General features: G+C 37.8%; 1 protein-coding gene across 6 annotated transcripts in view; it reads left to right on the top strand.

The window, feature by feature from the left end:
• CDKAL1 (CDK5 regulatory subunit associated protein 1 like 1) overlaps positions 1–18,387 on the top strand; it is a 739,806-nt gene that overhangs the window by 192,000 nt on the left and 529,419 nt on the right. For all 6 annotated transcript variants that reach the window (XM_059880369.1, NM_001192691.1, XM_059880368.1 and 3 more), the window contains one exon: positions 7,969–8,065. In XM_059880369.1, coding sequence (XP_059736352.1) covers positions 7,969–8,065 — 97 coding nt within the window. The remainder of the gene's footprint in view (positions 1–7,968; positions 8,066–18,387) is intronic.

Genomic DNA, 18,387 nt, shown 5'->3' with positions numbered 1-18,387 from the left:
TCTTACTTTTTTGTTTTCCTGTGTTTAGCATGTGGTGACTGACTGGTGGTAGAATGGAAACATGAAATGCTGAATTAATGACTTTTCAGTAAATAATAGTTCTTAGAGGTGAACCCAGGAACCTTGTATTGGCAATAAGCACAATAAAGGAAACCTATTGAACCTGAAATTAAGTACAGATTACCTGACTGGATTTAAATGGCTAGTTCATCAGGGAATGGTAGCTTGTTATATCCAGATACACCCTGAAGAAATGCCTGCTCTGTCTAAAAGGACTAACCACTGTGGTGATCTGTCTCTGGTGCCTATTTTGTTTGCCACTGTTACAAGTGTTGAGAAGCTTTAACCCTTCAGACTCCTCTTTTCTAGTGCAGTGAAGACCACTCGCCTTATGGTAACATTCTTTATTCTCACGGATTGTACAGTGTGCAACTATGTTTTTAGCTTTGTTGGTTAAAATCATATTCAGTCTTGTGATCCTGAGATTATACTCCAGTTACTTTGGATTTGAATGTCTCCAGATACCCCCGGTTACATATTTGAATATATCTGGCTTATTTTTTAGGTTGATAAATCCTATCAAGACTCAAAGTAACTTTATTTTCAACCTTTGGCAGCTCCTAGCCTAACTCTGCAAGTCCCGACAATAGTCATATCTGAAGACAGTGGCACTGTTGGTACAAACTTTGCTCTTTGGTTGTTCCAAAACTTAGGAAGGACATTGTGGTTATTGACACAGATCACAACTCAGATCCTTAGTTGTTTTGTCTTAGGTTATTTGCTGAGATATTTTTTTATGAGTTTCAGAGGGCTATATAGGCCTGCATGTAAATACTTAAAATAGCATCCTCTCACTTGAGTATTTGGATGGGGACAATACTCACGTGCAGAGTAGTTTAGACTGCTTGCTTTGCATGGAAGCAGCTGGTTTTGACCCTCTTTCCACTACTGTTGTGAATAAGAGTTTTTAGGAGTGTTATCAGTAGACATTTAGCAGTAAAAAAAATCAGATGTAGATTTAAGAATACTTTTTCATGAAAGAGAATTTTGATTGAAGGCTTAGATATTCTATGACTATTTTTATATGGATTAAGTGTCAATTTGCAGAAAGGATATAAGGAATAAGAGAAGTGAACATGGAGAATATGCAACATTTCCTCCTTTTAGAGGAACATTTCCTGCTACTTTTAGAGACCTGTGCTTTTCTTGATAGATCCATGAATTTATTATTACTCTTCTGTTAGACTATGATTTTGTTCATGAGACTCAGGAAAATAAGAACTGTGAAGTATTAAATAGTGTTTCTACTTTGAAGACATTCAACATAATATAATCTTTGTCTTTCTGTGTTGTTTTAATCAAGAAACTTTTGCTCCAATGTTTATTATACAGTCAAAACTCAAGTTTGATTTATGTTCTGAAATGTAAGACTCAAGGACCCAGAATATCCTGGGCGCTCATCCCAGCTCCAGCACTAACTCCATAAAGTGTGGAACTCTGGGCCTCGACCATTGCGTCTTCTTAAGTCTCATTTGTGAAATAATAATATTATGTCATCTTTATCTTCTGTTGTTTTTGTTCAGTCACTAAGTCTTGTCTGACTCTTTGCTACCCCCATGGACTGCAGCACACCAGGCTTCCCTGTCCTTCGCTATCTCCCAGAGTTTGCTCAAACTCATGTCCATTGAGTCAGTGATGCCATCCAACCGTCTCATCCTCTCTCACTCCCTTCTTCTCCTGCCCTCAGGTTTTCCCAGCATTGGAGTCTTTCCCAATGAGTCAGCTCTTTGCATCAGGGTCATCTCTTTGGTCTCCTGTATTGATAGGAGGATTTTTTACCTCTCACCACCTGGGAAGCCCCTTATTTTCTATGATGCTATGAATTTTAAGATTCTGTACGAATTATGTCTTTTGATGCTTGGTAGAAAAGAAGAAAAGATTTCTTTGTCTTCTGTATTATTCAGATTAATGCCTTAGACAAGGATATATCTCTATTTCAATTTAGAAATAGGCTTCAGAAATATGAACGATGATATTGAATTAACGTTTCAATTTCCATTTTAATTGACATTCCAAGGCTATCTAAAATTTATAGTATTTTAGAATTTCTTAAAGTATTATTCTTGTCAGCATTCATATTTTGAAGGATAAGTCTTTAAAAAATATGTCTGTGCTAGGTACATTTCTAAATAAAAGAAATTTCAGGCTTTATTTCAGGCTTATTAACCTGAACAAAGTTCACTAAACAAAAAGAACAGGATATAAGAAAGGAATATTTAGAACAAGAACACTCTTTGAGAAATTGCATTAAAACTTTTGGTCACAGAGTGTAGCATCAATATTCCATAGCTGGGGTATGATTTTTGGCTTATAGTTCTGGTCTGCCCTAGCATTTTAAAGCCAAATTCAACAAAAAGCATGAAATAATATTTTAAATAAATTATTTAAGCATCTCTATTTTGAACTTTTCCTCCTAATTTTCTGGTGTTCTGCTTACGCCCTAAAATCAGCCTTGGACTGTTATTTCTTGACCTGGTCTAGTGTTGATAATGTCAGCAGAACACTTTCCCTGGGTTATTGTATATTGGCTGTACTGTTTTCGAAAGTACATAATGAAGACCTTGAGGAAGTACGTATAAATGCTAACCATGATTATTACTGTTATAGAATTGTTGGTAGTGATTTTATCTTTTGTTTTTCACACTAATATTTTTTAGCCTATGGGAACATTTATACATTGCTAAAGAACCTTACAGTTTTGTACTCCACAGATTCTCTCCACATCTTTAGAGACTGTCGCATCCATTGTCATCAGCCATCACTTTGGAATGCATTTCTAAAACCTACCCCCAACTTTATTCCTGGCCAGCCAGTCAAGTTGCATTTTCAGAGACTTGCTGGGCATTACTGTTACCTCAGATCTGATTCGTCCTATTTGAATTTCCTTATGCTTCCCTGGTAGCTCAGACAGTAAACCGTCTGTCTACAATGCGGGAGACCTGGGTTTGATCCCTGGGTTGGGAAGATCCCCTGGAGAAGGAAATGGCAATCCATTCCAGGACTATTGCCTGGAAAATCCCATGGACAGAGGAGCCTGGTAGGCTACAGGCCATGGGGTCACAAAGAGTAGGACACGATTGAGTGACTTCACTTTCCCTTTTCTATCTTTACTGGGGCTTCCCGGTTGCTGATAAAGAGTCTGCCTGCAGTGCAGGAGACCTAAGTTTGATCCCTTGATCAGGAAGATCCCCAGGAGAAGGAAATGGCAACCCACTCCAGTATTCTTGCCTGGAAAATCCCATGGACAGAGGAGCCTGGCGAGCTACAGTCAAAGACTCTGACAGGCTGAGAGACTAACACTTTCACTTTCTGTCCTTACTACTCAGCTTCTGCTGATAGCTGGTGGCACCAGTGCTCTTTTGTATTTTCTTAGAGTAGGGATTTGCAATCTCAGGCCTTTTGGCCAAATCGCACCTGCTGCTTGTTTCAAATAAAGTTTTATTGAAACAAACACACCCATTTAAATACCGCGTCTATCTGCTTTTACTCTAAGATGACAGAGCTAAGCAGTTGCATCAGAAACCTGTGGTCACCAAAGCCTGAATTAATTCACTGTCTGGCTGTTTTTTAGAAAATGTTAATCCTTGCCTTGGTCTCAAAACCTTGGCACCACCTTTGATCCATCCTTAAGCTTTCCCAAGTATATTCTAGCAAGAGAACTCGTCTCCTTTTAACTTTTCTTTTTTTTTTGGATCCTCCACATGTGTTCAGGTCCTCACAACCTTTTGCCTGGGGTATTAAATGAATTTCACCACCCCTTGGCTTCTTTTCCCCATGCAGTTCATTTTGCACCTTGCCACCATGGTCCTTTACTCAGTTTGGCTCCACTTGGTGTCCACTCTGCCACCAAAACTTAAAAAATTTCCCCACTGCCCACTAAATTGGAGCCTGCCCAGCATTTTTTTGTGAGGCTCCTTCCACAATATAAGCCCTATTCATCTCCTTTATACAGAAATTTTCTCTGTAATGAAATGCTTTCCCCCAGCTTTCTCTCTTCTTGCCTTTGTCCATGCTGTAACAGCTGCCTGAAGCTTTTTCTGCCTCCCTTGTACCCTCTCCACTCCTATGAGTGCATGCTCAGTTGTGTCTGACTCTTGGCGACCCTGTGGACTGTAGCCCACCAGGCTCCTCTGTCCCTGGGATTCTCCAGGCAGCAATACTGGAGTAGGTTGCCATTTCCTTCTCTAAGGGATCTTCCTGACCGAGGGATTGAACCCGCTTCTCTTGCATCTCTTACATCGGCAGGCAGATTATTTACCATTGCGCCACCTGGCAAGCCCTCTCCACTTTTATCTTGTTTTAAAATCCTCTCAGATTTTTTCATAAAGCCTTTTACTGTCTTTTCCTGTGTGCATATTCTTTTTCCCTCCATCATATGTTGCCTGTGTATCTTTCTGTTGCTTAGTGCTGTGATGTTGTTGTTCTTTTGCATCTTATCTGTTATAAACCAGAACGGTGTCAAGTATGACACGCGTGTCTTCTTCTTACTGTGGTCCCTTAAACACTTACTGTCGTGTCTTGTGTGGATACCTGCTCAGTCATGTCTGACTTTTTGCGACCCCATGGATTGTAGCCTGCCGGGCTCTTTTGTTCATGGAATTCTCTAGGTGAGAATACTGGAGTGGATTGCCATCTTCTTCTCCATCATGCCTTCAGTTCAGTTCAGTCACTCAGTCGTGTCTGATTCTTTGCGACCCCTTGAATCGCAGCACGCCAGACCTCCCTGTCCATCACCAACTCCCGGAGTTCACTCAAACTCACGTCCATCGAGTCAGTGATGCCATCCAGCCATCTCATCCTCTGTTGTCCCCTTCTCCTCCTGCCCCCAATCCCTCCCAGCATCAGGGTCTTTTCCAATGAAACAACTCTTCGCATGAGGTGGCCAAAGTACTGCAGTTTCAGCTTTAGCATCAGTCCTTCCAAAGAACACCTAGGACTGATCACCTTTAGGATGGACTGGTTGGATCTCCTTGCAGTCCAAGGGACTCTCGAGAGTCTTCTCCAACACCACAGTTCAAAAGCATCAATTCTTCAGCGCTCAGCTTTCTTCACAGTCCAACTCTCACATCCATACATGACCACTGGAAAAACCATAGCCTTGACTAGATGGACCTTTGTTGGCAAAGTAATGTCTCTGCTTTTGAATATGCTATCTAGGTTGTTCATAACTTTCTTAGATGTACTTAATAAGTAATTGAATCACATTATTGGAAGCCAGCTTTTTTGGGGGTGGGTTTAATTTTGGTGACCTATCAGATCCTTGCACATTTGGCAGTGAATCTAGGTGCATAGCTCAAATTTTTGAAGAAACCAAATATTATTCCATTGTATGTGTTATTAATGTAAAGAATTTTGTTACAATGTATTGATTTTTTTGTTTGTTTGATAAGGTATTTCATATGTCACATTTACTGCAAGAAAGCTGTTTGTGTGTAATGATGTGCTTGGTACTGAATTTTTTTTTTTTAAGTAAAACTAAGTGGCAGAGCCAGGCAGTAATTCTCTTGGTTATGTTAAGCAATTTACCACAGTCACATTTCCTTGATTCTGTTAACAAGTTTTTTCATGATTCCAAGTGGATAAGTTATACCAGAGTATTTTAAGAAGTTATGGAAGTGAAATGCTTATAGGTGCTGATAAACTAGTATTTTGTCCTCTGCCTGTTCATTCACTTAATCATGCTCTGCACACTTCCCAGCAGGTTTTGGTGTTGGCTGTTGGTCACACATAGCTGGTTCTGTTAATCCACTCCCCACCCACCCCCCCCTACTTTTTTAGGCTTTCAGTTCTGAATTTGTACACTTGAGAAAGTTGACAGAAACAAGGTGTGCCAGCTATTGAGACTTTTCGCTTCATAGTGTGTAGCCTAAAGTTTCCACTTCTGGAAACGGGGCTGCTGATTCCCTTAGCTTTCTCTGTTGGTTTCAGAACCCTATGCATTGCCTGGAGAGGGCAGTCAGAAGCACATTTGGGTGTATAAATCACCCGTAACTGAGCAACCTGTGAAAAAAATATACAGAGTATCACAGGTCCAAAAACCACATACTTGAAAAAGAACTGAAGATTTACAATTTTAATGTAAAACAAGCAAAGAATATGGATAGTTTCCAGGAGGGGTTGTTAGCTCTGCTTGGTTTTCCACCGTCTTCTAGCAGAGCATTAGTGTTTGCCGAATGCTTGCGTGCCCAGACAAATGACTGACACCCTAACCCTCACTTACATCAAATATGTCCCAACTTCCTCCTAAGTAAAGAAATGCCTAATACAATAACCAGACATACATACCTTTGAAACAGCATTTCCACTTCTTAGAATTTATGTTAGGGAAATAGAGAACTTGGCATAGCTTTCACACCTAGGTTTTTATAATCCAGGAATACTTTCTCAAATATTCAAAGATTATCTTATCTATCCATCCACATGTGTTTGTGCATGTATATGTATGCACATATCTGTATGCGTGTTTATTGTAAAATAATTTGTAATAGTGAAAAGTTGGAAATACCCTAAATGCCTCTCAGGACAAGATTAGTTAAGCTATAGTATACCTATACTGTTAGGTTTAAAAAGGATGAGATTCCACTCCTGGGTGTATATCCAGGATATGTAAATACTAATTCAAAAAAATACATGCATCCCCAATGTTCTTAGCAGTATTATTTACAATTGTGAAGATTAGGAAGCAACCTAAGTGTCCATCAACAGATAAATAGATAGAGAAGATGTGGTATGTATTCACTATATACACAATGGAATATTATTCAGCCATAAAAAAGAACAGAATTGTGCCATTTGCAACAACAGGAATGGATTTGGAGGGCATTGTGCTTGATGAAATGAGACAGAGGAAGACAAGTACCATATGATACCACTTATATGTGGAATCTAAAATATAAAAAAGCTAGTGAATTTAACAAAAAATGATAGACTCACAGTGAAAACAAACTAGTGGTTACCAGTGGGAAGAAGGAAGATCAGGATAAGGGATTAAGAGGTACAAATTTAGGTATAAAATAAGTAAGTTATGAAGATATACAACATGAGGAATATAGCCAATACTTTATAATATCTGTAAGTGGAGTATAACCTTTAAAAACTGAATCACTATGTTGTGTACCTGTAACTTATATAATATTGTACTGTACTGTCAACTGTAATATCAAATGTACTTCTATTAAGAAAAGTAGAATACAAAAATAGGGATGTGGCTAATCTTTAGGTAAAGACACAAATGATAAAGTGTATTGGATGGAAGTTATAAAATAAAGTATTGAAGTATTGTTTCATCTTTGTGTATTTATAGTGAACACAAGTCTATTTACACATCATACCTGCATTGAGAGGGATTGTCTAGACATAAGCATAAATAATCCATAACTTGTAGACATCTCTGAGGAACAGAAGTGAGGAGCTGTGTGAATTCTCCGAAGAGAGGGGGATATTATACCTTCTGTTTCTTTCCTGTTCAACTTTTTAAACGTATATTTTACTTTTATACTAGACAAAAAGACTCAGAAGTCATATAGTATGTTTTAGGAACATTTTCATTAATATTTAAAGTAAATATAACTTATTTGAATGGCTAATGTCTGTCTGGAAAATGTGGCTTTCAAGAATGATTTATATCCTTGAGAATTCTATGTAAGTAAAATTTTTTTCTTTTAGAATGAGGCGGTAATGAATGACCTTACCAGATTGAACTGCCATGGTGTCCTTTATGGTGTGATAAATAGACGCCTAGTTCAGAAGTCATATTATAATGTACTTTCTTGAAGCAGCTGTAAGAAAATCCTGTTTTGTGCTAGATGGGCTTGTTGAGTTCTAGGGAACTTATGTCCACTAACATCGGTTTCCCAGGGTACACTTGTGAGGAAAAGAATTAACACTACTTTCTCTTCTATCTTTTAGAAAAGCTCAAGAGGAGAATAAGAAAATAGTGCTTGCTGGCTGTGTTCCTCAAGCCCAGCCTCGTCAGGATTACCTCAAAGGGCTGAGCATCATCGGGGTAAGCTTGCGCCTGATGGGAATATAGTCCCACACTGTTAAAACTTGTCATAGCCCCTTATTTTCTGTTTCCAGGTTATTTACAAGCTTGGTTACAGTTCTGGATGTCCTTCACACACTTTCCCTATTGCTGTGAAAATTTTGTTATGTCTTTGTAACATTTGAACCTAGCATGGAAACATGTTCTAGGTTCTCTCATTAAAACACACACACACACACACACACACACACACACACACAATAAAAACCGTGGTATGGAATTTAACTTCGTTAATTATAACCTGGTCTATGTCTGCCTTCAGGAGTGTCTCTCGTGTATCATAGTAAATAGATGCGTCTTTTGGAATGTCCCACTTCCGTCATAGTTGTCCCCCGAATCTTGGCTTCACCATTACGCTGTCTCAGTCTATGCTGACTGCTCTGTGCACCCTCGACAGTCCTGTCTCTTGGTTTCCGTTTCCTTATTATTTAGTTATCTTTCATTTACTCTCTCAGCATTTCACAGAGTTGTAAGTTTGCAGTTAACTTGTATGATGTTTTGAATATAGCCCACCTCTCTTTTTGAATTACTAGCTCCATGCCAACAGCTTTTCTATCTTTTTCTAAAACTCTGACCGTGTTTCTCCAGCCTTTCCCACGGTGCCAGAGATATAGTAGACAGTCTTTCAGAAAGTGTTTGGTGACTGAATGAAAGAAGTTTTCCCGTTGTACTTTTACTGTTGGTGTGCTCCTTTCCCTGTTGGGCAGTAAGCTCTCTCAAGTCGGGAGACGACGACCTACCATCTTTGTGGCCATCACTGTTCACACATGCCCAGAGGTAGCATTTGGATGGTATTTGTTGACCAAATGTTGGTGCTTCATCCTTTCCACCATTGATGATCTTCTTTTAAAGAGGTTTCATAGTTTAAAAAATATATAAAAATATTACATGTTCATAGAAAAGACTATATATAAAATCGCCATCTGGATTGGACTCATTGGATTTTTTTTTTCTTTTTTCATGTACTGTTGATAGGTTCTTATACTGTATTCTCAGTGTAATGAACTTGTTTTCCACTGTGAAGTCCTTACCCCACTGGCAAATTTAATAATCTTTGAACAAACATTCTCCTGTTAAACAAACAGAACCTGAATGTTTGGGAACTTTAGTTTGTTTTTACCACTTGTCTGTTTACATTTTGATTTCTCTTGGTTTAAGGAATGAACTGAATATGGACTCCAGAGTTATCTTTTCATGTCAAACTAACTTTCTCCATAAACATGATCCTGCTGTGTTAGGAAAATAGAAAACTAGTTAGAATGCTGTTTTAGAGACAAAGCATGGTAAAAGCTTGGAATTCATTTTTGAGTTTATCTTAAGGAATTACATTCCCAGAATAGTAGAATTTCTATAGTATGGCAGAAGCCTGCTCCCTGTGTGCATTATAGGAACATTCCCCAGAACTCTACTGTGTGTTGTGAAGAGTTCAGTGTATGTGAGGATCTTGGGGAGATTCTCAAGATGTTGTAAGAGAGGATGCCAGTGCTGGTGATACGGGAGATGATTTTCAGAGATGGTGTAACTCAAGGACGTGGCAGTAAAAAATTTTCCCTGTTTAACCTAGCATGCTTTGTATTCTGTCTCCTTGTCTCATTTTATTACCTTTTAAATTCTTTAGATTTATTTAGTTTCTTTATAATTGGAGAAATAATACGTTTGAAGAAAGTGAATAGAAAGAAAATTCATGATCCTGTCACCCTAAAACAATACTTATAACTTTGCTTATTCTCTTCAGGGGCTTCCCTAATGGCTCAGACGGAAAAGAATATGTCTGCAGTGTGGGAGACCTGGGTTCAATCTCTGGGTTGGGAAGATCCCCTGGAGAAGGGAATGACTACTCACTCTAGTATTCTTGCCTGGAGAATTCCATGGATAGAGGAACTGGTGGGCTACAGTCCTTGGGGTTGCATAGAGTCAGACATGACTGAGCGACTAACACTTTCACTTTCATACTCTTCAGACTTTTTTTAACCTCTGCATATTTTACTTAATTGCAATGTCAAAACTATTTCGTGTCCCTGCTGTTCCATGAGATTTTATTCCATGAACTCTTTAACCATTTTAAGTCCTGTGTTAATATTCTACTGAAGGATATACCACAAGTTACTTAATTGTTCTTAATTGTTGGATATAAGTAGTTTTCCAATTTTTAGGGAATATACATAATACAATAATGTTAATCAAGGGCTTTCTATCTGAAGATCAGCATATTGTGAAAAGTTCCCAAAAGTAGAATTGCTGTATCAATAACAACATTTCAGAGTTGTAATATAATTATATCTTTAGTAATATTACTAAAGTATAAGATTGTTCTCTGTCAACATCCTTTACACAGCATTTGTATATGTGGCAGCTATATGACATCTGTCATAACTAGGTATAAAAACTGTGTCCAGTAGAACTGAAATCTTAAAAAAAAAAAAAACTGGATAAGGAAACCAGTGTCATTTATAATTGGCATTTGGAGAGATCCGTTTCTGTATAGGGCTTCCCTGATGGCTCAGTGGTAAAGAATCTGCCTACCAAGCAGGAGACACTGGTTTGATCCCTGGATGAGGAAGATTCCTGGAGAAGAAGATAGCAACCTGCTCCATATTCTTGCCTGGAAAATCCCATAGACAGAGGAGCCTGGCAGGCTACAGTCCACGGGGTCACATAGAGTCAGATACAACTTAGTGACTAAGCAGCAACAACAGTAGTTTCTGAATAGAATTGTTGAACTGCTACAAAATCAAAAACCTTCTGAAATACAGTGAGTTATAGTCAAGTAAAGAAACAAATTATATTGGCTTACACAAAAGAATTCTGGAGTGTAAAACAATATGAAGATGTTTAAATTCAGTTATTTGGGAAACTATTTTTAGGAGAATATTTAGAATTGTATTAAACAGTTGATTTACAGACTGTGTGAAAACTGTTATTCCAATCTCAGTATTTCCCTCATAGTGTTTCTATGATGGAGGCATCAGTAGAGATGGAAGGAAGACCAGCTGTAACTATGGCCTGTGCTTCCACCTCCTGCTAAGATTTGTCTTTGTTGCCCCTCAATACAGGGAGGGTGGTCTGCTCTGTTGACCAAGCGATTGAAATAAAAAGCTTTAGATCATGAGCAAGGAACTTATTGCAACCCTGGGGTTAAAAAGACATACTGCCCATGTTTGCAAGTGCTCCTGGAGTAAGCATTTAAGAAGATGTTTACTAAGGAAGAATGATATTTGTTACTGTTTTGACATGCTAACTTCCACCCATATCAGCCTTTAGAAATGGGACATTTAATTTGTTTCCATAATCAGAGATGGCAGTGTGGCGGGGGCACATAGTAATTGGTGATTTGACGCCTGGGCTTTATAATATCATCTCTTAATACTTTCTGAATCCAGTTGTGATTAATATTATCTGTGTGGTGGGATAGAGAAAGAGGGTAACAGAATATCAAAACCAGAGGTAATAACTATCAACCTCTGGGTCCAGAAGTACTGGCTTCGGTGGCAGTAATCTTTAGACTTCTCTCATCCTGGTTTTTCCTTATAGTAGGAGAAGACAAAGGACAGATTTGAAAACATATATATGTTGGATAAAAAGATCTTTTTTTTTAAGCAAACCTCTTTCCCTAATGTGATTAAATGATGTTTATTTGTAGAATATAAATTTATAAAAATAAATTTATAGGTAATCTGTGCAGAATCAAGATCTTTTCCATTTTTAAGGGATCTTGAAGCATTTTACCTTACTGTGAAAACTGTTACTTCTCTTTTGACAAATATTTATAGTTAACTATTCACCTTGCAATTAGTTTTCATGCAATGCTACCTTTTTTTTTTTTTTTTCAATCCCTGCTCTTAATTGTTTACATTAACTCTGTGGCTAGCTGTAGGTAGTTCCAAGATTGTGTGACTGCTCTATTGAATGCTATTTTTCTTCACTTTGTTCATTTTTTGGCAGGAAAGTTGCTTTTAAATTAGTCAGCCAGAAAGGATGTTCTCTTTTAAAGTTTGGTAGCAGGAAAGAATAGCAGACATCAGAGCTCAGAAAGCCAGACTTTAAGTCCCAGGGTTGCCACATCATTCTTTCTTCTATTCAGCTAGTACTTACCGAGTACCTACTAAGTGCTAGCTAGTGTTCCAGGTGTGAGGGATGCAGTGGTTTATAAAAAAGATCCTTGTCCCCATAGAGCTTACATTCCAGTTCTTGGGGAGAGAAATCTGGTTTGAGCCCAGGATATCTTCAGCCTCCTGGAGCATTTGGTGGGATGGGTCCCTAGGCAACAGGGAGATTGATGAGGTGGGAATTGGTTTGTAAGGGTCAGATGCAAATACACTTTGTGTCCATCAGCTGGGAGTTCTGTTAGAAATAGACAGCTGAAATAGTATTTATTTACTTGAGCTCTTCCTGAGGTGGTGGTATTCCTCAATTCCTAGAGTAGTCATTATTGATAGCCATGACGTTTATTAAGAAGGTTGGTTTTTATTCTGTTACATGAAAGCAGGCTTACAGAACTATACATTTTGTGTAGTTTTTTGTGCTAGTAAACAAAGACTTGCATCTGAACTTGGCTTGGTGTTGACTCATTAGCCTTGTCTTTGTGTTAATGTCTCTAGAAATACTAAATAATGGAATTAATCAACTGGTTGTAACATTTTAAAACATGCAGTTCAAAGCGGAATATACAGTTGGATGTTCAAAATTTGTGAGTGATAGAACTTCCTGATGTGCCAGCTGTGAGCCCTGCAGGCAGGTGCATATTTTCTTTGGAGAAATGAACAAAAATGTCCTTTAACACAGGTGTCCACTTATCTCAGGGACTATTACCAGGTTGATTTGCAGTGGTTTAAACATTTTTTCAGGCAGGCTACTCTAATCCCGAAGAGTCAGACAGCATGGTGACTGTTTCATATATGAATGTTAATTTTGAAAATTATGTGTGTAAATAAAGGAACATTTGAAAGAGGATATGTTTTAGAATATTTCTATGATATACTGTGTTCCAAAAGGAGAATTCATGAAATGAAACAATGTCCCAGTAACAGTGGCATTGATATTGAGGACAAAACTTGAGAAACTATTCTTCTATTTTTTTCCACTTCATGTCATTTAATATTTCTTCTTGTCATATTCCTTTTTTTTTTAACCTTTAATTATCAAAATGACAGCATTGGAACAGAATGACAGGTAGATTTAAAAGCCCGTTCATTTTTGTGCCTTCCTAGATCTATTGTCTTTACTTTTTTGGGGCCTCTATCTATATGCGTACATATTTTTCACCTACTGAAGTATATAAGAGGAGGTCTAGCATATTACGATTTAGGTTCATGTCCCTGGCCCACTGCTTGTTAGCTGTGTGACCTTGTTCAAGTTACTCAACCTCTCTGTACCTCAATTTCTTCATCTGTAGCGTGGAGAATAATAATAGAGCCTAACTCTGAATTTTGTAAGGGTTAAAGTATTTAATAAATGGTCTTGGCATGGTCCCTGGCACATCATTAGTGCTCTGTATTAGCTTTTTAGAATTATTTAATTCTCTTACTAGTGGGATTAACACTGAGTACAGCTATGTGCCTGGAATGAAGCTATCTGCTAGAGATACAGAGGTGAATAAAATTTGTTCCCTAAAGACAGTGAAATCTGAAGAGAGCTGCAAGTAATCATGATAAATACACCTAAGGATACAGTCTGGTGGGCACACAGAGATTAAAGTCGTTCTTGACGGGTTTCAAAGGTCGAGTAGTGGTGTGATGAATGGAGGAAGGGGAGAGGGCTTCTGAGCAGAAGGCTCATGTCTAAGGAAAAGCATGTGTGCTTAAGGGTGCCGTGGAGGTAGAAGGAATATCAAGAAGTGTGTCCTGATTTGAGTATAACTTGGAGGCACTGGCTTTAAGAGGTGTGGTTTGAAGTATTGCAGACTAGTGATGAATAGAGTGGGAAGGAGTTCAATGCAATGCTTAGGTCAAAATCAGCATGACTGGGTTAAAGATGGGGGCAGGAATAAGATAGTATGAAAAGGTGTTACAAGCAGTATAATCTGGTGGTTATTTCTATATACACCTGTTCATTATTTTAAACTCTTCTTGTATGTTATTGGTACTAACTTTTTTAAGTAAGATTTATTGAGATATAATTAACATATAATGAAATCACCATTGAGTTTTATGTGGAACATTTCCATTGTACTGGAAAGTTCTCTTATATCCTCCACCCCCCACCCTTAACAAATGTAAACAGGGTCCCTGGAAATCATAGTTCTGATTTCTGTCCCTACAGTTTTGCCTTTTTCAGATGTCACATAAATAAAATTATAAGCATACCTCAGAGATATAGTGGGTTTGATTCTAGACCACTCCAGTAAGGCAAACATCACAATAAAGCAAGTCACATGATTTCTTTTTTGCTTTTCAAATGCATATAAATGTTATGTTTATACCATATTATAGTCCCTTGTAGCTCAGTTGGTAAAGAATCTGCCTGCAATGCAGGAGACCTAGGTTCGATTCCTGGGTTGGGAAGATGCCCTGGAGAAGGAAATGGCAACCCACTCTGGTATTCTTGCCTGGAGAATCCCATGGACAGAGGACCCTGGCAGGCTCTAGTCCATGGGGTTGCAAGAGTCGGACATCACTTAGTGACTAAACCACCACCACCATAGTCTCTTAAGTGTGCAATAGCACTGTGTCTAAAAAATATATTCATACCTTAATTTTAAATGCTTTATCGCTAAAAATGCTGTGATCTGAGTCTTCAGTGAGTTGTAATCTTTTGGGGAGTGGAGGGTCTTAACCTCAGTGTTGATGGCTGCTGACTAATCAGGGTGGTGGTGGCTGAAGGTTGGGGTGGCTGTGGCAATTTCTTAAAATAAGGCAGCAATGAAGTTTGCCTCATTGATTGACTCTCCTTTCCATGAATAATTTCTCTGTGGCCTGCAATGCTATTTGATAGCATTTTACCTACAAGAAGAACTCTCAAAATGAGTCAGTTCTGTCAGATCCTGCTGCTGCTTTATCAACTAAGTTTATATAATATTCTAAAGCCTTTTTTGTCATTTCAGTAGTCAATTAAATTTGCTGTCTTATGTGGGCACAGTTCATGGTGCCCCAAAATAATTACAGGAGTGACATTAAAGGTCACTTATCTCAGATCACCATAACAAACAAATATAATAATGAAAAAGTTGAAAATATGGTGAGGATTACCAAAATGTGACACAGAGATAGGAAGTGAGCAAATGCTGGAGGAAAAATAGTGCCAATAGACTTTTTCAGCAGCGTTTCCATAAATCTTCTATATGTACATATAAAACCCTCTGTATTTGTAAAGTGCGATAGTCCAGGCTTTGCCTCTTCTATATATACATATAAAACCCTCCGTATTTGTAAAGTGCGATAGTCCAGGCTTTGCCTCTGTATATGTTACTTTGTTTTTTCACTTAGCGTAATTCATTCAGTGTTCATACATGTTGTGGTTAACAGTTTTTTACTTGTTACTGTATGGAGTTATTTCACTATATGGATGGACCACAGTTTGTCTGTCCATTCAGCTAGTTGATAGAAAAGTTGTGTTGTTTGCAGTTTGGGGCCATGAAGAATAAAGGTCCTGTAAACACGTGTGCACAGTCTTTGTGTGTTTGCGTTCTCTTGGGTGAATACCTTGGAATGATACTGGTTGGTCATGTAGTTAGCATTTGCTCAGCCTTTTAAAAACTGCCAAATTGTTTTCCAAAACAGCTGTGCTGTCTTGCATTTCTGCCAGCAGTTCAGTTGCTTCACCTCTTGACCAGAGCTTGGTACTGCCAGTTTAATTTTAGCAGTTGTAGTAGTAGATTAGTATTAATAGTATCTCATTGTGGTTTTAATTTGCATTTCTCTGTTGGCTAGTGATGCTGACCATATTTTTTGTGATTATTTGCTATCCATATATCTTTAATAGAGCGTTTGAACTTTTTTTTTTTTTAAATCACCTTTTCTTTTGGTGACCTTGAGTTAGGACAGTGTTTCTTAGATAGGACACGGACACACACACACACACACACACACACACACACACAGAGCACTGTTTTTTAGGACAGGAAGGAAAAGAAATCAATAAATCGGACTTTTCAGATACTGTTAAGATGAAAAAATAAGCCACGAACTACAGAAAGTATTTCCAAAACATTTATCTCCTAAAGGGTTTATATCCAGAATATATCAAGGACTCCTACAACTCAACAGCAGGGAATCAACCTATTTTAACATGGGAGAAAATGTGTGTGTGTCTTTTAATCACTACTTTTTATTGCCTTTTAAAATATTGATATCATGGAAGCTTGGAATTTGAGGGAGAAGGGAATGAGTGGGTAAAATCTCCTGTAGTTTCAAAACTTAAAATGTATATTTCTAGGATCTAGGAACAGGTCTGATAATATATATATATTTTTCTCTTTTAATGCCCCCCCTCTTTTTTTTTTAAAGAATGGAAGGGATTTGTTCAGCTCTTCACTCTGTTTGCAGTTTACCATGGTGAACACTTAGACAAGCTCCAGAAAACCAGGGATTTTTTTTGCTCTTATTTTACAGCTTTACATATTTTACATTATTTTCTGTACTTAGTACAGTGCCTGGCTCAGTAAATATTTGTTGAGTGGATATTTGTTAAATATCAAGTATGCATTTATGTTTTTCCATATTGTTCTCAGTTTTACCAGCAGCATTTATTTTTAAAATGTCTTTTCCTTCTTTGATGCTAACGCTTATCATGTTTGTTTCTTAATTAATGTATGAGTTTTGTATGTTGCTTAACAAATTACCGTAAACATGTTGCTTAAAATAACACATTTATTATCTTATGCTTCTGGAGATGAGTTGGACTTGGGTTTTGCTGGGCTAAACTCAAGGTCTTGATAGGGTTGGGTTCTTTCCTGGAGTCTCTGGGGGCGTCTTCTTCCTTGGTCTCTCCAACTTTTAGAGGCCCCACATTCCTTGACTTGTGGCCCCTTCTTCCATCATTATGGCCAGCAATGCTGTCTTTCTCTCTGCACCTTCCTCTAGCATCACCTCTCATCTCCTGAGATGGGAAAGATTCTTAGCTTTTAAGGACTCACGGGACTAGATTGGGCCCCTTTGCCTAATCCAGGTTAATCTCATCATCTCAAGGTCTTTAATCATGCCTTCAAAGTCATGATTAAAGTTTGCCTTGGAAGGTAACATACTCTCCTGTGCTATGGATCATGACTGGAACATTTTTGAGAGGCTATTATTCTGCCCACTACATGCAAATTATTTATTAATGATTTATGTCCCTAATGTATATGTTTGTTTTAATTCTTTTTTTTTTTTTACAAGTTTTTTTTAATAAGAAATGGGCAAAGCCAGCTTTCTTTTCAGAATCAAAATGCAGAACAAATGGAAAAATTATGGTACTTAAACCTTCACAAGTTTGAGCCTCCACAAATAATGCAACCAAGTTTTACATTTTTTAACAGCCCTTCTACATACACTCCATCTTCTCTATCTTAGTTCCAAATTTTATCTTCATTCCCAAATATGCCAATTCCATTGTTACTTAAAAAGAAAGAGCCTTCCCAGTTACTGTCAAAAACTACTGTTTAGCTTACCCCTCCACTACTCAGCAAACTACAGAGAGGATGGAGTGTAATATGAGCAGCACAGAGTCTTATGCAATTCATAAGGACCACTAAGTCCTTACATGAATCTGGTTGCTAACATTTCTATTATAGTACTTTTTTTTTCAACTTTAGTATTACTTGAAAAATAATTTTTTACTTTATAGCATGTCCTATTATTTAATGTCCCAAGGAATGTTTCTTTATATAATTTAGTTTAGTGTGTTGATTAGCTGCTTAAGGTTTCTCCCTCTCCCCCCCAGAAAGTTTTATAGGCATTTTAATTAGATTTAAGAGCGAAAAGTTCCTGGTACTGATCCCCATTTTGCTGGCATCCATCTAGCTTGGCTTCATCTTTCACTTAGTAATTTTTATCTCTTACTCAGTATTCATCACTCACTGGTACCATTCAGGTAGAAAGTATGATTTCAGTAGTGTGTGGAATGTGTTGTCACATAACTTTTGATGAAAGGGCTATTTCTACCACTGGGGAATAATTTTTCTCAATGAAGAGATGAAAGGAGATCATGTACTGGCAGATGAGAGAGTTATTATTTTTTTTTTTTAAAGTTAAACCACATGTAGTGTCAAATGCTCTTTTGTGTAATTCATGAGCAAACTTGTTCAGGGGCTTGTGAATTCAAGAAATTTTACTCCAGTAGAGTTAACTAGTGACTACTCTGGACTTCCC

This window comes from Bos taurus, chromosome 23 (assembly GCF_002263795.3).
Source record: "Bos taurus isolate L1 Dominette 01449 registration number 42190680 breed Hereford chromosome 23, ARS-UCD2.0, whole genome shotgun sequence".
Classification (NCBI taxonomy): Eukaryota; Metazoa; Chordata; class Mammalia; order Artiodactyla; family Bovidae; genus Bos; species Bos taurus.
The sequence above is the reverse complement of the archived record's forward strand: the minus strand, read 5'-3'. Positions and strand labels throughout refer to the sequence as shown.